The sequence below is a fragment of the Lepidochelys kempii genome, chromosome 6 (assembly GCF_965140265.1).
Source record: "Lepidochelys kempii isolate rLepKem1 chromosome 6, rLepKem1.hap2, whole genome shotgun sequence".
Taxonomy (NCBI): domain Eukaryota; kingdom Metazoa; phylum Chordata; order Testudines; family Cheloniidae; genus Lepidochelys; species Lepidochelys kempii.
The window spans coordinates 16353768-16370386 of NC_133261.1; the positions used below are offsets into that span (position 1 = coordinate 16353768).

General features: G+C 57.4%; 2 protein-coding genes across 3 annotated transcripts; one reads left to right on the forward strand and one right to left on the reverse strand.

Moving 5' to 3' along the window:
* Nucleotides 1-249: 249 nt before the first annotated feature.
* On the forward strand, nucleotides 250-5372 carry TMEM216 (transmembrane protein 216). 2 transcript variants are annotated; one of them, XM_073346926.1, is made up of 5 exons: nucleotides 250-323; nucleotides 2782-2883; nucleotides 3387-3479; nucleotides 3888-4089; nucleotides 4660-5372. In XM_073346926.1, the coding sequence occupies exons 1-5, from the start codon at nucleotides 311-313 to the stop codon at nucleotides 4673-4675; spliced, it is 426 nt and encodes a 141-aa protein (XP_073203027.1). In that variant the 5' UTR covers nucleotides 250-310; the 3' UTR covers nucleotides 4676-5372. The 2 variants fall into 2 exon arrangements, with proteins under 2 accessions (XP_073203027.1, XP_073203026.1); XM_073346925.1 differs by lacking the exon at nucleotides 250-323 and having other exon boundaries at nucleotides 2230-2883.
* Nucleotides 5373-6527: 1155 nt separating this feature from the next.
* LOC140913283 (fascin-like) lies at nucleotides 6528-13082 on the reverse strand. The gene is made up of 6 exons (XM_073349375.1): nucleotides 12762-13082; nucleotides 10933-11182; nucleotides 10200-10481; nucleotides 8234-8352; nucleotides 7406-7499; nucleotides 6528-6857 (listed from the first exon to the last, which is right to left on the reverse strand). The coding sequence occupies exons 1-6, from the start codon at nucleotides 13080-13082 to the stop codon at nucleotides 6838-6840; spliced, it is 1086 nt and encodes a 361-aa protein (XP_073205476.1). The 3' UTR covers nucleotides 6528-6837.
* Between the last annotated feature and the right edge of the window lie 3537 nt (nucleotides 13083-16619).

Below are 16619 nucleotides of genomic sequence, written 5' to 3' on the forward strand. Positions count from 1 at the left end.
GTCTGAGCCTGCAGGCCCCCCGGGGGCCGCCCACGGCTCGGGGGGCCCTGGGCTGGCTGGAGAGCAAGGCGAGCAGAGATGTCGGGACTCCGGGAGCTGGAGCTTTACGCAGAGCCCCAGCCCGGGGTACCTGCCTCCGCCACCCAACGTAGCCCTCGCTGCTCAGGCCCGGCGGGTCCTCCCGCACCATCGAGCCGCGGGGCTGAGCCGGATGGAGCGGCGCGAGCCGCTCTGGCCCCGCACTTCCGCTTCCCCCTCCCGCGTTCCCGGAAGCGATGGCGCTGGATGGCAGTTTCCATGGAGATGGAAGATGGCGCCCAGAAGTAAGTGCGGGACTGGGGGAGGGGATCCCGGATTTCCCTCCTCCCCCCTCCAGCCCAGTGCGTGGGACACCCTCCCCAGGAGCCTTCACCGAGCACGGGGCGGCAGCATCCCTGGGGGGCAATTCCGGGGGGGGGCTGTGCCACGTGACTCCTAATCCTTGCGGGAAAGACACGTGACCTCCTCCCTATCCCCACCTTCGGGGGCGCACGTCCCCCTGCCCCACCTTCTACATGGGGTGCCACGTGACCCCCCACTTCCCTGACCACCCTGGGGCTGCCACGTGACCCCGTTCTCGCGGGAAGGGTCCTTGACCTTCCCCTCCACGGGGGGGGGCACGTCCCTTCCCCCACTCCATCCCAGGGGGGCCACCTGCCTCCCCTTCCCCCACCCCATGGACGGAACTGTGCCTTCCCCCCCAGCCCTGTTTCCCCCTGATTGCCTCCAAGCCTATCTCCCCAGGTGGTGATGGAGAGGGTGTCCCTGCCCAATCGCCCCCTCCTGGACCTTCAGGAGCTGGCTTAAAAACAAAATGAGCAGATTTTATCTCTCAGGAAAGCACCGGGCACCTCCCCACCCAGATCCACTGCCCCCAGCTGGCTCAAAGGGTGCTGAAAAGCAGCTTGCCCTCAGAGCCCAGGCCTGGAAGCCTCAATGCAAAGTACAGAGCTACAGCCAGCAGGGGCTGGGATGAAAACAGTCAAGAGTCAGGCAGCGTTAGCTTTGGCACTAAGATCCATTCTCATCACAAACCTGATTACCATCGATCGGTACCTTGAAAACACCGCTTACTACAGGGTTCTGTCATCTTATAGACTTTAAGGTCCGAAGGGACCATCATGATCATCTAGTCCAGGATGGGCCAAGTTTCACACCCCGCTCCCTGGCGGAAGCTCGAGGGCCAGATTAAAACATTTGAAGGGCCTCATATGGCCTCTGGCCCGTAGTTTCCCCACCCCTGATCTAGTCTGACCCCCTGCACATTGCAGGCCACAGAACCTCACCCACCCACCCACCCACTCCTGAAATAGACCCCTAACCTCTGGCTGAGTTACTGAAGTCCTCAAATTGTGGTTTAAATACTTAAAGTCACAGAGAATCCACCCTTTACAGACATATTCCTGGGAACTTTATTTCACCCCAGTCAGAACAGAAGACAACAGCCATGGGTCTCTGGCTTGTTACTTCCAAAACATCATGTTCTGCTGCTGAAAGACCAGCCCACACAGCTGACAGCTTGTCTGTCACATCACTGCTGTTGGAGTCAGTGTTTCACTTTGGCCTGAAGCACCAAGCAACTAGGAACAGCCGGCTTGGAGAGTCTGCAAAACCAGCTCCTGCTGCTGAATTTCACTCCTTGCTGCCTGACACCCAGCTGTAAAGTGGGGCAGGTGGCACCCTACTGTGCAGCTGGGCATGTGCAGGAGCTCTTTGATCTTAGCTGGACCTGCTGCCCTGCCAGGTTTTCTTTTTAAATACCACTGTCCTGTTCTCAGAAATCCTCTTCCTGCCAAGAGTGGCTCCAAGCAGAGGGAGAAAAACCAAAATATAGTGGGGAAAGCTCCTGCCTGCAGACAGAAAGTGGAGAGGCTTAGAGACCCACACTGCCTGCTTCTAGCAGAGAAGAGCTGACCACGAACCAACGGCTGGAAGCTGAAGCTGGACAAATTAAAATTAGACAGTAGGCCCATGTTCCCAACAGTGAGGGGACAGACCACGGGCAAAAATGACCCAGGGAAAAGGGGGATTCACATCACCTCTATGGAAGATGCTTTAGTCAAACACGTTACTGGACTCATGCCAGAAGTGAGGTCAGCTCCAAGTGGCAGCTCACCCAGCCTCTGGGGTAACTTGGCAACCTGTGCTATACAGGAGGTCAGACTCAGTGATCCTTTCTGGCCTTAGACGCTATGAAATCACAATAGCACCCAGCAGCCCCAGCTGAGACCAGGGCTCCATTGTGCTGCACTAATGCATTGCGAGAACCAGCCCCTGTCCCCGTGAAACAAACTAGACAAAAGCTGGGAGAAAGGAAGGATTCTTATCCTCATTTTACAGATGGGAAACTGAGGCCCAGAGAGACTCGGGATCAGATTTTGAGGTGCCTAAAGAGGCAGGTGGGCACCTGTCTACATCTTTAGGTGCCTACATCTCTTTGTAAGTCTGTGTTTAGTGGCTTGACCAGGGTCATGCAAGGAGCCTGTTGCAGAGCTGGGAAGGGATCCAGGCCAGTACCTTGACCACCTATCCTCTGAGTCAGTCCCTTGTGTTCATCCTATCTCAGAGAGACAGACAATCCCTCATCCTACGAGGACGGGGCTCCCATGGGGAGTTAGGGGTTAATGCAGCTCAGGCCCTTCTGGCTTCCTCTGCCCCCTTTGTGGGGAAGAATGAGGGCGGCAGGCCTGCATGGGGAGCAGCACCTCGCCCATTCATGCTGTTCATCTGCCCATCCCCTAGGCCGCCAGCTCTCCTCTACACCCCTGGAAATCCTGCTCTTCCTCAATGGATGGTATTATGCCACTTACTTCCTCCTGGAGATCTTCATATTCATCTATAAAGGTGAGTTCCCTCCGCTGCCATTCCAGCCTCCATTTCAGATCACTAGGGCTGCCCGCTGTGCTGTGCCATCAAGTGCCACTTGACTGAGGGCAAGGCAGGCAGGACAAGTCCAGTGGAGTGCCAGCTGACTTATTCTACCGAAGACCCTCATGCCTCTCAGCCCATGCATGCGTTTCAGCCACTCCCAGCCCGTTGCAGGGCTGCGTCTGGTGGGAGGAGGAGTAAGAGGAAGCCATTAGCATTTGGCTCTGATGCTGAGCAAAGGCCAGGACCTGTTAGATGAGCCTCTCTCTGCACTGCATTTCTGTGGTCCTGCTGGCACCTCTCTAGGGCTCTCCACCAGACTTGCCGTCCCTAGAGGAAGGCCTTCAGGCTGAGAACCACTAGCTGTTCACGGCCATCTCCTCTTCCTTAGGAGCCTGTCCTGGGTGAGGGACAGTGACATGCCAGAAAGAGGGTTTGGGGGCCTTGCACTCCTCCTGAAACAGGGCTTGTGTTCACAGGGCTGCTATTACCATACCCCTCTGCCAACCTGGCCCTGGATCTTGTCATGCTCTTCCTCTACCTCGGCATTGAAGTCACTCGGATATTTTTTGGTGAGTGCCTAAGATGAACAACAGGGCAAGCAGCCCCTTGCAGGCAAACACCTCTGAGAGGGCTGGACTGGTGTCTGATTTCACTGGGCCGCCAAGCAGCCAGCACATGACTGACTTTTGCTCACTCAGCTTGGAGATGGATCAGTGCCTTGAGCTGAAGAGCTCTTTGCCTGAGCCATCCAGGTCCCTGGACCGGGGCCAGATTGGAGCCAGAGCCCTAGAGAGGAAAGGCTCCATGTCCCATTCCCTGCCCTTGGGCTGGATTGGAGCCTGTGTCCTAGAGGGGATAGGCTCCATATCCCAATCCCCCAGCAATCTGTCCCCACAGTCGTGCCCCTCCAGGAAGCTGCGTGCGTGACTGGCTGCAGGGTAGGGATCAGTTGCCTTACTAACTGTGCCACGTGGCAGGCTCCAAGGGGAACCTGTGCCAGCGGAAGGTGCCGCTCTCCATCAGCCTGGCCTTGACATTCCCAGCGGCAGTGATGGCGGCCTATTACCTGCTGCTGCAGACCTACGCCCTGCGGCTGGAGGCCATTCTCAATGCCATCCTGCTGCTCTTCTACGCTGTCGAGCTGCTCCTGGGCATCCTCACCCTGGCCTCCTTTTCCAGGTACCCAACCCCCGCCACTTCCTGCCCTGAGAAGCAGCAGCACTGGGAGGCAGTGGGAGACTGAGCAGGTGTGGGCAGGGTCTGGAGGGGTAACACGGGGCAGGGGAGGAGCTGGGATGGGGAGGGAGACAGGATCCAAGGGGTGAAAAAGCACTGGGACAGGGGGAGACTGGACCTTCTGGGCTAGTGGAAATGAGGGAATAACTAGGTAATGGGCAAAGAGGGAGGCTGTGGTGGAGACAGGGTGAGGGAGGGAAAGTGGGGAGAGAAAACGCTGATGATACAAACAGGAAAGGCTGGGCAAGCGGCTCATGCACATGCCTGGGGATCAGGACTCCTGGGTGCCATTCCTGACTGCCCTGCCTCGGTTTCCTCATCTGCACTCCTCTCCTCTGATTGGCTGCCTCTCCCCACTACGAGGACAGATTCACGGGAGGGTGGGGAAGCAGTTGGGGTGACAGGGTTGCCCAGGGATGTGAGGGAAGCTCCCCCCAGCCAGAGCCCTGTGCAGGGTGGGGTTGGAGAGGCTGCTATTGACGGCCAGGCTCTCTCCTGTTTATCTCCCTCTAGGGTGGATTCGTACTAAGGCTCCATCCAGGTTGTTCTGGGCCAGACAAGGCTACGCATTGCCCCAGTGCCTGGGACCGAGGCCACGCATTCCCTCCCTCCACAGCTGGTCTGATGGCAGCGTCCCAGCCCCTTGGAGCAGAGCTAGACCCAGCCACAGCCACATTCCACATCAGCCCCTTCTGGGCAGGAAGCCACCGCTGGTGTGCCCAGTGACTTGGAGAGAGACTGTAACTCGCATCCTGGACCTGGCGCCTCATGAAGCAGCCATTCCATGTGCCCAGGCATCACTCACCTGCTGCAGGCACCGCCCTCCCCCACCTGCCAGGCATTGGGGGGGAAAGGGGGGAAAGAGGCTGCTGGGAGCTGTCATGGATCCCATTCTGGCCCCTACAGCCAGGGCTTAGAGTTTGTTCGAGCCCACGCACACAAGGCCAGGTGGCCCCTGGCCCAGACCACACCCCCAGGGATCATGCCTGCACCTGCTGTGTCCTCCCATTTCAGCATGGGGGCGGAGGGGCAGACGCCCAGGGCCCCCCGTAAGTATTAATAAGCTCCTGTCTATCGCATGTGTGCAGTGACTGATGGGGAGGTGTTTGCGCCCACTCCCCCAGATTCAGTGTTGTTTGCTGTAGCAGTGACTGTGGCACTTTTTCCCCTCCTCTCGCACCCTCCGAATCAATACTATTTTCCAATAAATATTTATTTTTCTGCTACTGCTGCTGCCTGGAGCCTTTTCATTAGAGTAGGGCTTCCCCCAGGGGGCAGCAAGAAGGCACCTCCCTCCCTGGTCCACTAGAGGGCAGCAACAGCCACCTGCTCCCACTTCAGAGCACATGAATGCTCTCTGCTCCACATAGCACTGCTCTGGCTTGGAGAAGCCCCATTAACTCGCCTCCCTCCCCATGGGCCACATCTCCTCCCAGCAGCCGGCTCCAGGTGGCAGGCCAGGCCCATGCCAGCCTGCACTGTTTGCCCCAGCCCGGACCCACTCTCCGGTTAGCAGGAGGGATACTGATAGTGAGGAGAGATGGGCAATGACTGGGTGGCAGCAAGAGGGGAGGGGTCCCAGCAATAGGCTGGCAACGGCTGAGACAGTGGAAGAGAAGTTTATTTCAGGGGCTAGCAACCCTCAGTAGCGGAAGGGTGTGGCAGAGGCTGCGTCTGAGGCCCCTGCCCACAGGCGGCCCCCTGCCTCCACCACCAGGTACTTCTTGTTGGGAGCCTTGAGCACGAGGCAGCTGGAGGAGACGAACTGGAGGGAGAAGTTGCTGGGGTGGTCTTCACTCGCCATGACCAGCCCGTCCTTGTCCAGGCTCCAGTACTTGTTGGCTGCAGGCCAAAGGGGGCAGTTAGGGCCAGGTGACATGAGGATCATGGCGGAGGGGGCAGCCACCGTGAAAGGCACACTTGGGTTCATGTTAACCTAGGGAGGCTTCCGCAGGATGTTACGTGTGGAATCACTCCAGGAGATGCACACCAGAACCTTGCTGCAGAGCGGACACTAGCTGGGGCCAGCGTGGACTCTGCTCCTCGAAGGATTATGGGAGAGGCAGGAGGCGCTTCCCCCTTTCCTTTGGAGTGCTGGCTACTGCACCAGATGGGAAGAGGAGGAGCTGGGGGCCTTCAGCAATTCATTGACTGTGTCCCCAGTGACAGAGGAGGGCATTTCCAGCCTGGGCAGGGGTACCCTGGGCAACCCCACTTCCTAAGACGTGGCCAGGGGCCCCTTCTCCCACCTCCAGTGGGGATCCCCTAGCACCCCCATCCCCAGGGATACCCCAGTGCCTGCACAGCCTCATCACCCTGTACCCCCACAGTCCAGCCCCTGGCATGGATACCCTGGTACCCCCCCCATGCCTAGTACTCCCCAGCCCATTGTATCCCCAGCCTCCTGGCGTCTCCACGCCCAAGCCCCTGGCAGGAACCCCATGCCGCACCGACTCTGAAGTGGCAGAAGCCGTCCTCGCTGAGCGCCAGGGTGCTGGCGTCGTAGGCTGGCCGGTTCCCGTCCAGGCGCTGCGTCCCGGGGAACAGCCCCACGAAGCCAGCCTCGCTCTGCAGGATCAGCAGGGGCCGGTTCACCAGAAGCAGCAGGAACTCCTCCTTCTTGCCTGAGGGCACAGATCCCAGCAGGCAGCGTTAGCTCCAGCTGGCCCCACATGGGGCTCGGGATGGAGGCTACCGGCCCTGCAGAGGTGCTGTGCGGGGGCAGAAAGGGCCAAAGCTCAGTCAAGTCAGGTCAAGAGGGGCTGCTGCTGAGAACCATCCCTTTGGTATATGGGGGGGATAGGGGGAATGGGGGTAGGTGACGCTTCAGAGTAGGGCCCTGGACCCTCCTTCTGTCCCACCCCTCCAGGGCAGGGATCGAGTGGAGAAACCAAAGCTTCTGTGCACCCAAAATCACCATTGCTGCTGAAGAGCAAGCCCTGGAAATGGACACTCTCCTTGCAGGGCAGGCTTGGACCCTGCTCCTGGACCCTGCTCCAGGACCCTGCTCCAAGGCCAGGGCGAACCCTGGCTGCAGCCAAGGGGGGCAGTTAGCCCAGTTTCCACCTCCCCAGATCACTGGCACTGAGATACCCTGGCCTCATGTCACGTGAGTCCCAGAACAGCCACTGCATGGGAGGGATTTATCAGCACCGCCGCAGGGCTGGATGGGAAGCGTGGGGCAGTGAGGAGAAAGGGCCTCTATCGCATTGCCAACCCCCCTCCCTGATTAGGGGTATCGGCTGCACCCTGCCCCTACCTGCTGCCTCGGGCACCAGCAGCAGCTGCCCGTTGGGCCTGGTGGCCACTTGTCTGCCGTCAGCCATTCGCAGCGTCACCCTCTGCTCCCGGTACTGGAGTGAGAACCAGACCCCCTTGTCGTGGGTGCTGGTGCTCACCACAGAGTCATTGGGGCCCTGCAAGGAGGCAGCATTACGGGGCAGGGCGGGTGCTCAGCTCTCACGCTCCCCCTTTGGGGGGATCAGGAGCTGCTCCAGCTCCCAGCGGGAGTCTGGCCACAGGCCCAGTCCTTGGAGTAGGGTGACCAGATGTCCTGATTTTTGGGTCTTTTTCTTATATAGGCTCCTATTACCCCCCACCCCCGTCCCGATTTTTCATATTTGCTGTCTGTCACCCTACCCTGGAGCCATATTCCCCTGTCACCACCTGACGCCCCGCTAGGAGAGGGGCAAACATAGCTCTGGGGCAGGGCTAAGGAGGGCACCAGCTAGGCACAGGGCTGGGCAGAGGAGGGACAGAGGGACCAAGATTCAAAGCCCTCCTGCCCAGACCCCTAAGGAAGGGGGTTTAACCCCTAACCTGCTGGCACCCTCTCAATTGGCCACTCCTGGAATGGGGCACACTCTAGCAGCTGGGATTGGATAGCAGGGCAGGGGAGAGCCAGGGCCAGCCTGCCCTGTGCTGGCAGTTGCCTACATCCCTCAGTCCCAGGGATGTGTTCACCCCTGCTGGTGGATCGCAGAGCTGCACCGTGGCAGGCAACGCGCTGCAGGACAAAGTCGGTGGTTCTGTCGATCTCCCCTCATTGGGGGATCTGTGCCAATCCCCTGGCTCCGGCCACACTCACCACGGCGAGGTAGGTGCCGGAGGAGCTGCGAAAGCAGGCCTGCTTGGTGACATCATTCAGCAGCAGCTGGAAAATCTCCGTGTTGCCAACGGACATGGCGTTGGCATAGATGTCAGCCCCTGTGGGCAGCAAGAGATGCATGGTAACAGGACGGGCAGCATGGTGCCAGCCCGGAGAGTCAATAACGCCCTCCCCCATGGCCCAGAAGGGCTAGTATGTGTATCGCTGCTGCCCTCTGCTGGCTGCAGCCGGACCTACTCCAGTCACGGCAACTTCCATCCACCACAGCACATGGGGATATGTTGGCTCTGTGAAGAGATCCCAAGGGCTAACTGGCATGCTGTGGCTGCCCACATAATGCAGAGCCCCCTTTAAAATATGAATGGAGGGTAATTAACAAAGGGACACCTGCCTGAGGCTACAGGCAGACAGCCTGAAACAACAGCTAGGAAAGGAGGTGCCAGCATATCCGACAGCTAGACGGACTGTTAACCACAAAACTTACTGACTATCTGTTAATGCCAAACCCCATGGGCCCGTGTTCAACATGTGGGGGCAGCCCGGTGTACAATGCTTTACACAAAAGAAACAACACAATGCAGATTTCTGTATTCACTGGGTACAATATTGCAAATGACTTGCATCTTTGTCAGAGACCACCGGATTTAGCTGCAGAATTCAGATCACTCCGTAGTGTAATACAGATAACAATAGGGGCCTGAACCAATTTCATAAATATAAAGGGAAGGGTAAACACCTTTAAATCCCTCCTGGCCAGAGGAAAAACCCTTTCACCTGTAAAGGGTTAAGAAGCTAAGATAACCTCGCTGGCACCTGACCAAAATGACTAATGAGGAGACAAGATACTTTCAAAGCTGGGGGGGGGAGAACAAAGTGTTCTCTCTGTCTGTGTTGTCTTTTGCTGGGACCAGAGCAGGAATGCAGGTCAGAACTCCTGTAAAGGGACAATAAGCAATCTAGTTAGATATGCGTTAGATTCTGTTTTGTTTAAATGGCTGATAAAATAAGCTGTGCTGAATGGAATGTATATTCCTGTTTTTGTGTCTTTTTGTAACTTAAGGTTTAGCCTAGAGGGATTCTCTATGTTTTGAATCTGATTATCCTGTAAGGTATTTACCATCCTGATTTTACAGAGGTGATTCTTTTACTTTTTCTTTAATTAAAATTCTTCTTTTAAGAACCTGATTGATTTTTCATTGTTCTTAAGATCCAAGGGTTTGGGTCTGTGTTCACCTACGCAAATTGGTGAGGATTTTTATCAAGCTTTCCCCAGGAAAGGGGGTGTAGGGCTTGGGGGGATTTTGGGGGAAAGACGTTTCCAAGTGGGCACTTTCCCTGTTATTTTTGTTAGACGCTTGGTGGTGGCAGCAATAAGGTCCAGGGACAAAAGGCAAAATAGTTTGTACCTTGGGGAAGTTTTAATCTAAGCTGGTAAAAATAAGCTTAGGGATTTTTTCATGCAGGTCCCCACATCTGTACGCTGGAGTTCAGAGTGGGGAACGAACCTTGACAACAGATAACAATAGGGGCCTGAACCAAGATCAGACCCCATTGTGCTAGGGGCTGTACAGACACAGTGACAGTCCCTGCCCTGCAGATCTGACTGTTTCACTACACAAACGGAGGACAAAGGACAGAACATTATCTCCATTTTGCAAATAGGGAACAAAGGCCTAGAGAGACGCAGTGACTTGAGCTAGGTCCCACAGGGAGCCAGGAAATGAACCCAGATCTAGTCCCAGTCCAGTGCTGCAACTACTAGGCTTTCTATGTGCCGCATGCCCCAGAGTACATGGAGCCTGGCTGCCAGGTCCTCTCCTGCTGCAGCATGTGCTGCCCGTCCGGAGAGCAGCCCAGAGGGGGGGCGGGTCTGGAGTGGCAATAGCAGCAGGGCAGGTGGTGCCATCTGGGTGCAGCACTGGGTTCCCCATCCTGCCCCACTCACCCGGCCTGCAGCAGACAAAGTGGCCCCCGGTGAAGGTGCGCAGCGAGACCTGTGCAGCGCTGGGCTCCAGAGCAAAGAACTCGTCGCACCCTGGCTTGTCCGTCTTGAAGGTCTTGACGGTGTTCTCCCTCCCGGTCAGGTACCTGCCATCTGCGTCCCGCAGGGCCAGCAGGCCACCCCGCAGCTCCAGGGAGTAAAGTGTTTGAGGGGACAGCTCGGCCTGTAGTGAGCCGTCGGCAGCCAGCAGGCTCCCAGCCCCGCTCCACAGCCCATACTTCCTCTCTAGAGACAGGGCAGGAAGGCAACATTAGAGAAAGAGTCACCCTGGCACTGGGGCACCACGGCCCAGTGCCGCTGGGCTAACAGCTCTCCCAGCTGTATGGTATCTGAGCCACTGGCAATCCCAGTGATGCTGTGGGGCACATGCAACAGGCCAGCATGCACCCCACCTCATCCACACCTACATTCCCCATCCCACCCCAGTACCCTGGCTTCCCACATCCTTCCTTGCACCCTCAGATCCTTACCCACCCACCCCAGTGCCCAATGCCCCACTCCCCTGCTCACATCTTCCCCCTCCTCTGTGATCTGCTCCCACATGGCACCCACCCCACACCCAACACCTCCCCCCCCCCACCTGCTCCCTATCCCCTTTACTCTCCAGTACCTCCCCTCAGCTCCCCCACCCCAGCAGGGCAGAGCGCCCCTGAGGCAGCAAGGAGGGGCTGCCCACCTTTGAGGTCGAAGTGGAGGGTGATGACGGCCTCGGGCCCCCAGGGCAGATCGCGGTCGCAGCGCATGTGCCCGGTCTGCTGGTCACAGCGCATGTAGCGCTGCTTGCCGAGGTTCAGCATGTGCCCGTTGGGGTGCTGGGCCAGGTGCAGGCTCCACTTCTCGCCCTCACTCACCGTCTGGGCAAAGCAGGTGACGTTGGCCTCGGCCCCACCCAGGTAGCGCTGGGAGAGCTCGCACTGCAGGGACACCTGCCGGGAGGGGCAGCCAGTCAGTGCCAGGGTGGGGGCGGGCACAGGCGGCTCTTCCCTGTGGGCAGGGCACACGCCCAAGCAAGGAGGGGCCGGTGCCAGCATGCCTCAGGGGGCAGAGCTGGCTCCTCCTGTGCAGCCCCCAGCACAGCAATCCAGGGCCCCGGTGTGCATGTGGGAGCCTGGCAGGAGCCAGAGGAAAACCTGGGTGTGTCGGCACATGGAGGAGAGAAGCCAGCATTGCCACATGAGCCACGCTCAGGAGCCAGAGGGGCCGGGCCAGCTGGAAGAGGGCCCAGGAGAGGGGTACGTAGACCTCTCCCACCTGGGCTGCAGTGGGACCAGGGAGCTGTGGGATCCCCCATTTCCTTGGTAAAGTGAAGGTGGGAAATCCGCAGGGCCCCTATGTCTGAGGAGAGGATGTCTGGGCCGTAGAGCACAGCAGCGCCCCCAGCTGGGTCCCTCTGTCGGTGCTGACACGTGAGCTTTGACGGCTTGTCGTCTGCCTGCTCTTCAGCCCCTGGCTCCGCCCGACCCATGGGCAGGACCCTCTTGACCCCAGGATCCCTGAGCCATCATTGTCCCTGGCTCTGCTTCAGCCCACATCCAAAGCGACTCAGTCAGTCCCAGCTCAGGAGCTCCACCCCCCGCCAGCCTCGTGGCTTGTTCCGAGGCTCCCAGCCACGGCATCTGAGCCATGGGCGCCTGCCCCACTGGGCCACCAGGTTGAGATGTGTACCCCTTATCTGCCCCAGACCCCTCAGCAGCCAGCCCGGGGGAAGGCTTTTGGTCACTACCAACCCCAGCCAGACTCCAGCCACTGGCCTGGAGGCAAAAAGTTCCTCCCCCTCCCCGGAGCTTACAGTGGGACCAGCACCCTAAGAGCAGGCCCCGAGCCGACCGGCCCCCAGGGAGCACCCAGTCACCTCCAACCAGGGATTTGCACTATAGGGACATAGTAACTCTGCCCCCGGAAAGGGGGGATTTCTTGGGGGATGTGTGGCCCCCTGGTGGCTGCAGGGTAGAGGATCTGAGCAGGCACAGGACAAACTTCCTTCCCAACTCACTAATGGTGGGGGGACTGGGATGACCCCACCCCTCCTGTGTTGTAGAGACCCACTACTGGTGGGCTGAGGCCATGGCCACTCTCCAATATAGTGTGGTGCCCCTAAGGCCTTGGCCAGAGCACAGAGATTGCTTGGTGGGAGAGCGAATTCTGACTTGACATGGCACCCAAGCTCATCTGCACTCCCTCATGTCCCGGCTCAGTGCAAGGACCCCCACTGAGCCACGGGGAGGCCCTTGGCTTGGATGATATTTGCCAGCTGAGCCCCACCCAGCTTTGCTCCTCCCACAGCTGTCAGGTCCCCCGAGGTGGTGTGCTGGGGGATTGCCCATAGGGAGGGCAGGGAGCTGCAGGCTCTACCTTGAGATGGGCTGCAAGGTGCGGGAGCAGTTGGGGGCTCACACCTTGCCCTCCAGGTGCTGCTGCAGTAGGAGGGAGGCCCAGGCTCAATGGAGCTGGTGCCTGGGGTGGGGGGCAATGGGGAGTTCGGGTGTGTGTGTGGAGTTTGCACACCTTGCCATCTGGGTACTGCCGCAGCAGGAAGAGGGCACCCGGGCCCGGGCTCTCCTGGTCACAGGTGACTTTGCCGTTGGGATCGGCTGCCAGGAAGCGCTGCAGGGAGCTGAGCAGATGCACCCTCTGCCCGCTCTCCTGGGCCTGCCCGGCAGCCCCGGCTCCCTGTGAGGGCATGAAGCGCAGCACCCAGACCTGGCGGAGCCGCAGCACCGAGCCTGTGGCCACCACCTGGAAGCGGAAGGGTTCGGCGCTCAGGTACCGGTTGGCAGCATTGATAAGGCCACAGGGCAGTGAGGGGGGTAGAGTGGAGTCAGCCATGGGGCTCTGATCTCTCCCACTCCTCCCACCTGGGCCACTTTATGCTGCTGATTGTGCTCAGACACGCCCACAACAATGGACACCAGGCAACTGGGCAGTCATTGCACAGGCCCCACCCACTCCCCAGCCCCACCCACACCATGGCTCCACCCCCACATTATGAGCCCCCCCCAGGCTCCCATGGCTCCACCCCCAACTTGGACATGTCACTAAGGGAGCAGCATCCACAATGGAGGGGCCCTACCAGTGCTCCATCCCTACAACCTTTGGGGATGTTACACTTGCTGGTAAGGGCTTTGGCCCCAGCCCTCACAGGGACCACAGCCCAACCCCCACCCTGCAATAGGAGCAGAACCTCATCCCCTCCCCGGCCCTCCAGCTGCAGTCTTCGACTCCAACCCCAAGCACTGCCAAGCCAAGTTGGTGGCAGGTAAGGACACCCTGCCCCAGCAGGACGGAACAGGAGGCAGTGAAGCCATTGAGAATGAGAGTGCACATGCCACCCCAAGGAGAGCGTCTCACCCAGCTCTCCTCTTCCTGCAGGCTCCAGAGCATCTCTGTGACAACCACGATTACTGGGGGGATGGAAAGCTGGGGGGCCAATAGCTGACATCAGAGCTGCAGCATCTCATGGCCCCACAGAAGTGCTGGAAGAGGACAAGATTGAGCCTTGCAAGACTTTATGAGGGCCTTAAGGTACCAGCTGCAGCTGCTCAGCCCCCTGCAATCCCCAGAATGAAGTGAGCTGTAGCTCACAAAAGCTTATGCTCAAATAAATTTCTTAGTTTCTAAGGTGCCACAAGTACTCCTTTTCTTTTTGTGGATACAGACTAACATAGAATCATAGAATATCAGGGTTGGAAGGGACCCCAGAAGGTCATCTAGTCCACATGGCTGCTACTCTGAAACCAGAATGACCAGAGTCAGTTCAGGGCTGCCCCAGCCACTCTGGCCTGCGCTAGTAGGCAGGACTTTACTCACCAGGGTGAAAGGCAGCAGACTGAGCAGTGTGAGTACAGACTCCTGACTATGGCCTAAAGCTCCGTGCTACCACACCTGGGCTGAAGGGTGCAGGGGTTAGTGGATACAGTCTGATGGTTGCTGGCATTTGAGCCATACCTGGAAAAGAGTAGCCTGAAAGGGCAGCAGCTTGCAAGATTGGGACCATACAGGGCTGCTTTCTTAATCGCTGCCAGCAGGATGCCTCTAGGAGGCAGGCAGGCTGTTTCTCTGCAGGAGCCACCAGCCAGCCCTTGTCATCCCTGGTGGGACCCATTTCACATGTGACCTGAATGTCCCTCAGCTTCGCAGGACCTCAGTTATTAGTCCAAACTCAAAGAAGGTATTGTACCATGGGACCCAGCCCAGCACGCTACTGGGTGCCACTTTTTCTCAGCAGGGTGGCAGAGGATTCACATTCAGTTTCTACCTATCACTCTAGGGGGCTCTCAGTGGACTTCATATGTAGCTGGTCAATGTAGGTGCAAAATCACAGCTAGGCAGGGGACCTGACTCCTGTCATAGCATATACTTCCCTCCTTGCATCTTCCTCCCCCAAATCCTGCTGAGGGCCACAGCTCCTTCAGCATGGGGAAGGGGACCACCCCCACCAATAGAGTCATTGAGTCAGAGTTCAAGGCCAGAAGGGGCCACCAGATCATCAAGCCTGACCTGTAATCCCCAGGCCATCACCACCAGCCTAACTGGATGTGCTCCACTCTCTCCTTCCCCTCTAGCTTGGGTCTCCCTCCCTCCCCACACAAACGCACACCACAACACGGTGCTTAACTAACCAAGAACCAGTTCATAACTGACACCAAGTCCCAACCCCTTGTGCAGGACTGCCAGAAGCCTGTATTTGCCAAGCGTCTTCCTTTTACAAGGAACCACCCCAGAAATGCAACTTGGAAGGGGCCAATCAGGTCCCACTTAGTCCATCAGGATTGGTCCCAACAAGACGTCGTCTAGGAATTTGTCCCTAGTCTAGTTTTAGGTGTCTTCAGGGCTGGGGTTTCCCCCACTTCCCCTGGGAGATTGTTCTGCAGATCTCACCTCTGCGTGGTCCTCTCCATAGGGAAGTCTACAACTAACCTGCTGCCATACCTCGCTTGAGAGCTACCTCCAGCTCCACCAACACTCCTCCAGTCCACCCCACAGCTCATGTTAGCTGCTTTTGCCAGAGAGCTGCCTCAGGGAGGGATCAGAAGAGACGTTCTTGAGGGAGAAGAGTTTCGGGGAGCCTCAAAAGGGTTTTTAGGTTACCTGGTATTTTGCATGGCCCTTCTAAATTTGATGAGGTCTCTTGCACCCATTGTAACAGCAGGGTTCCAGCCCTTGCCAAAGGCCCTGAGCAGCAGTCAGGAGAGGAGGATTTTGACTAGGACCAGGCATGGCAGAGATGTAGGAACCTGTATGCAGTTTCGAATGGCGCAGGCTGCGCCTATGAACTCCACAGCAGTCACAGCCTGGGGGGGGGGGGGGGGCTCTGCTCCCGTCAGCTGCAACTCCATCTACAGAAAGTTCCATACATTATAAAAAGCCGTTGCCAAAAACTTAATTTCCCAACCAAAACAAAAAACAAAAACAACCCAGTAAGTTTGTAAAGGAACCATGCAGCTGACCACTGGCAATGAAATCATTAAGCACTTGAAAGCCAAAGAACATGGAGATATGTTTAAAAGGTTTGAATAGCACAATTTTAGTTCAAAGAAACAAAACCCAGCTGTTCTGGGAATTCTATAAAGTACAGTCACCAACCTTAACAGTGTCCCCAACCACTATCTACTTCTCAACTATGGACCACAGACCATCCCACGCTACAGAAAACAGCCACTACACTGCCAACCCCCATGCTGGCAGTATGAAACATTACCCCCATTACCCTACACATGATCTATCCAATATCCTGTCCTCATCCACCACAAAGAGCTCTGTCCCAGTCACCCTCCTAAAAAGACCCAAGGTGCCCCAACAATCCAGATCCAAGCCACCGCCAACTTTCCCTACATTCATCATGGACATACAGGCCACCATCCCTTGATACAGAGGGCTAGACCATCAACAGAAGTCTGTACTACTGTAATGCGAGCACTCAACAGAGAAGACAGCTAACAGTGGGTAGGTGGCCAGGGGAGGGTAACGGAAGGTGAAGGGGACAGTTTGCGTTATTTCCAGACTCGAGCATTTAGGGTTTCATTCTAAACCTGACCTTCCTACTTCTGATTATTTTAACCTTAACTTAGGCCTACCCGAATGGCGCAGTTTCCACCCACCCCTAAGCACCATGACTTTCAGATCCTCTTGGATAGCAAGGACTGACGTACAGCCTGAACCACGGTCTGTTGGAAAGCACGCAAAACTTTGCCTCTGTCCCTTTTGAAGAGTGGATCTCAAAGCATCCCACAGGCACTGATCTGACCTCCTGGGGTGGGGGCAGTATTCCTTACACTTCACAGGGCATGGGACTGACCTGCTGAGGTCAATGGTGCTGCCTACGGTCAGTGCTGGAAGGTGGTGCTTTTAAAGCACTACAGCCCT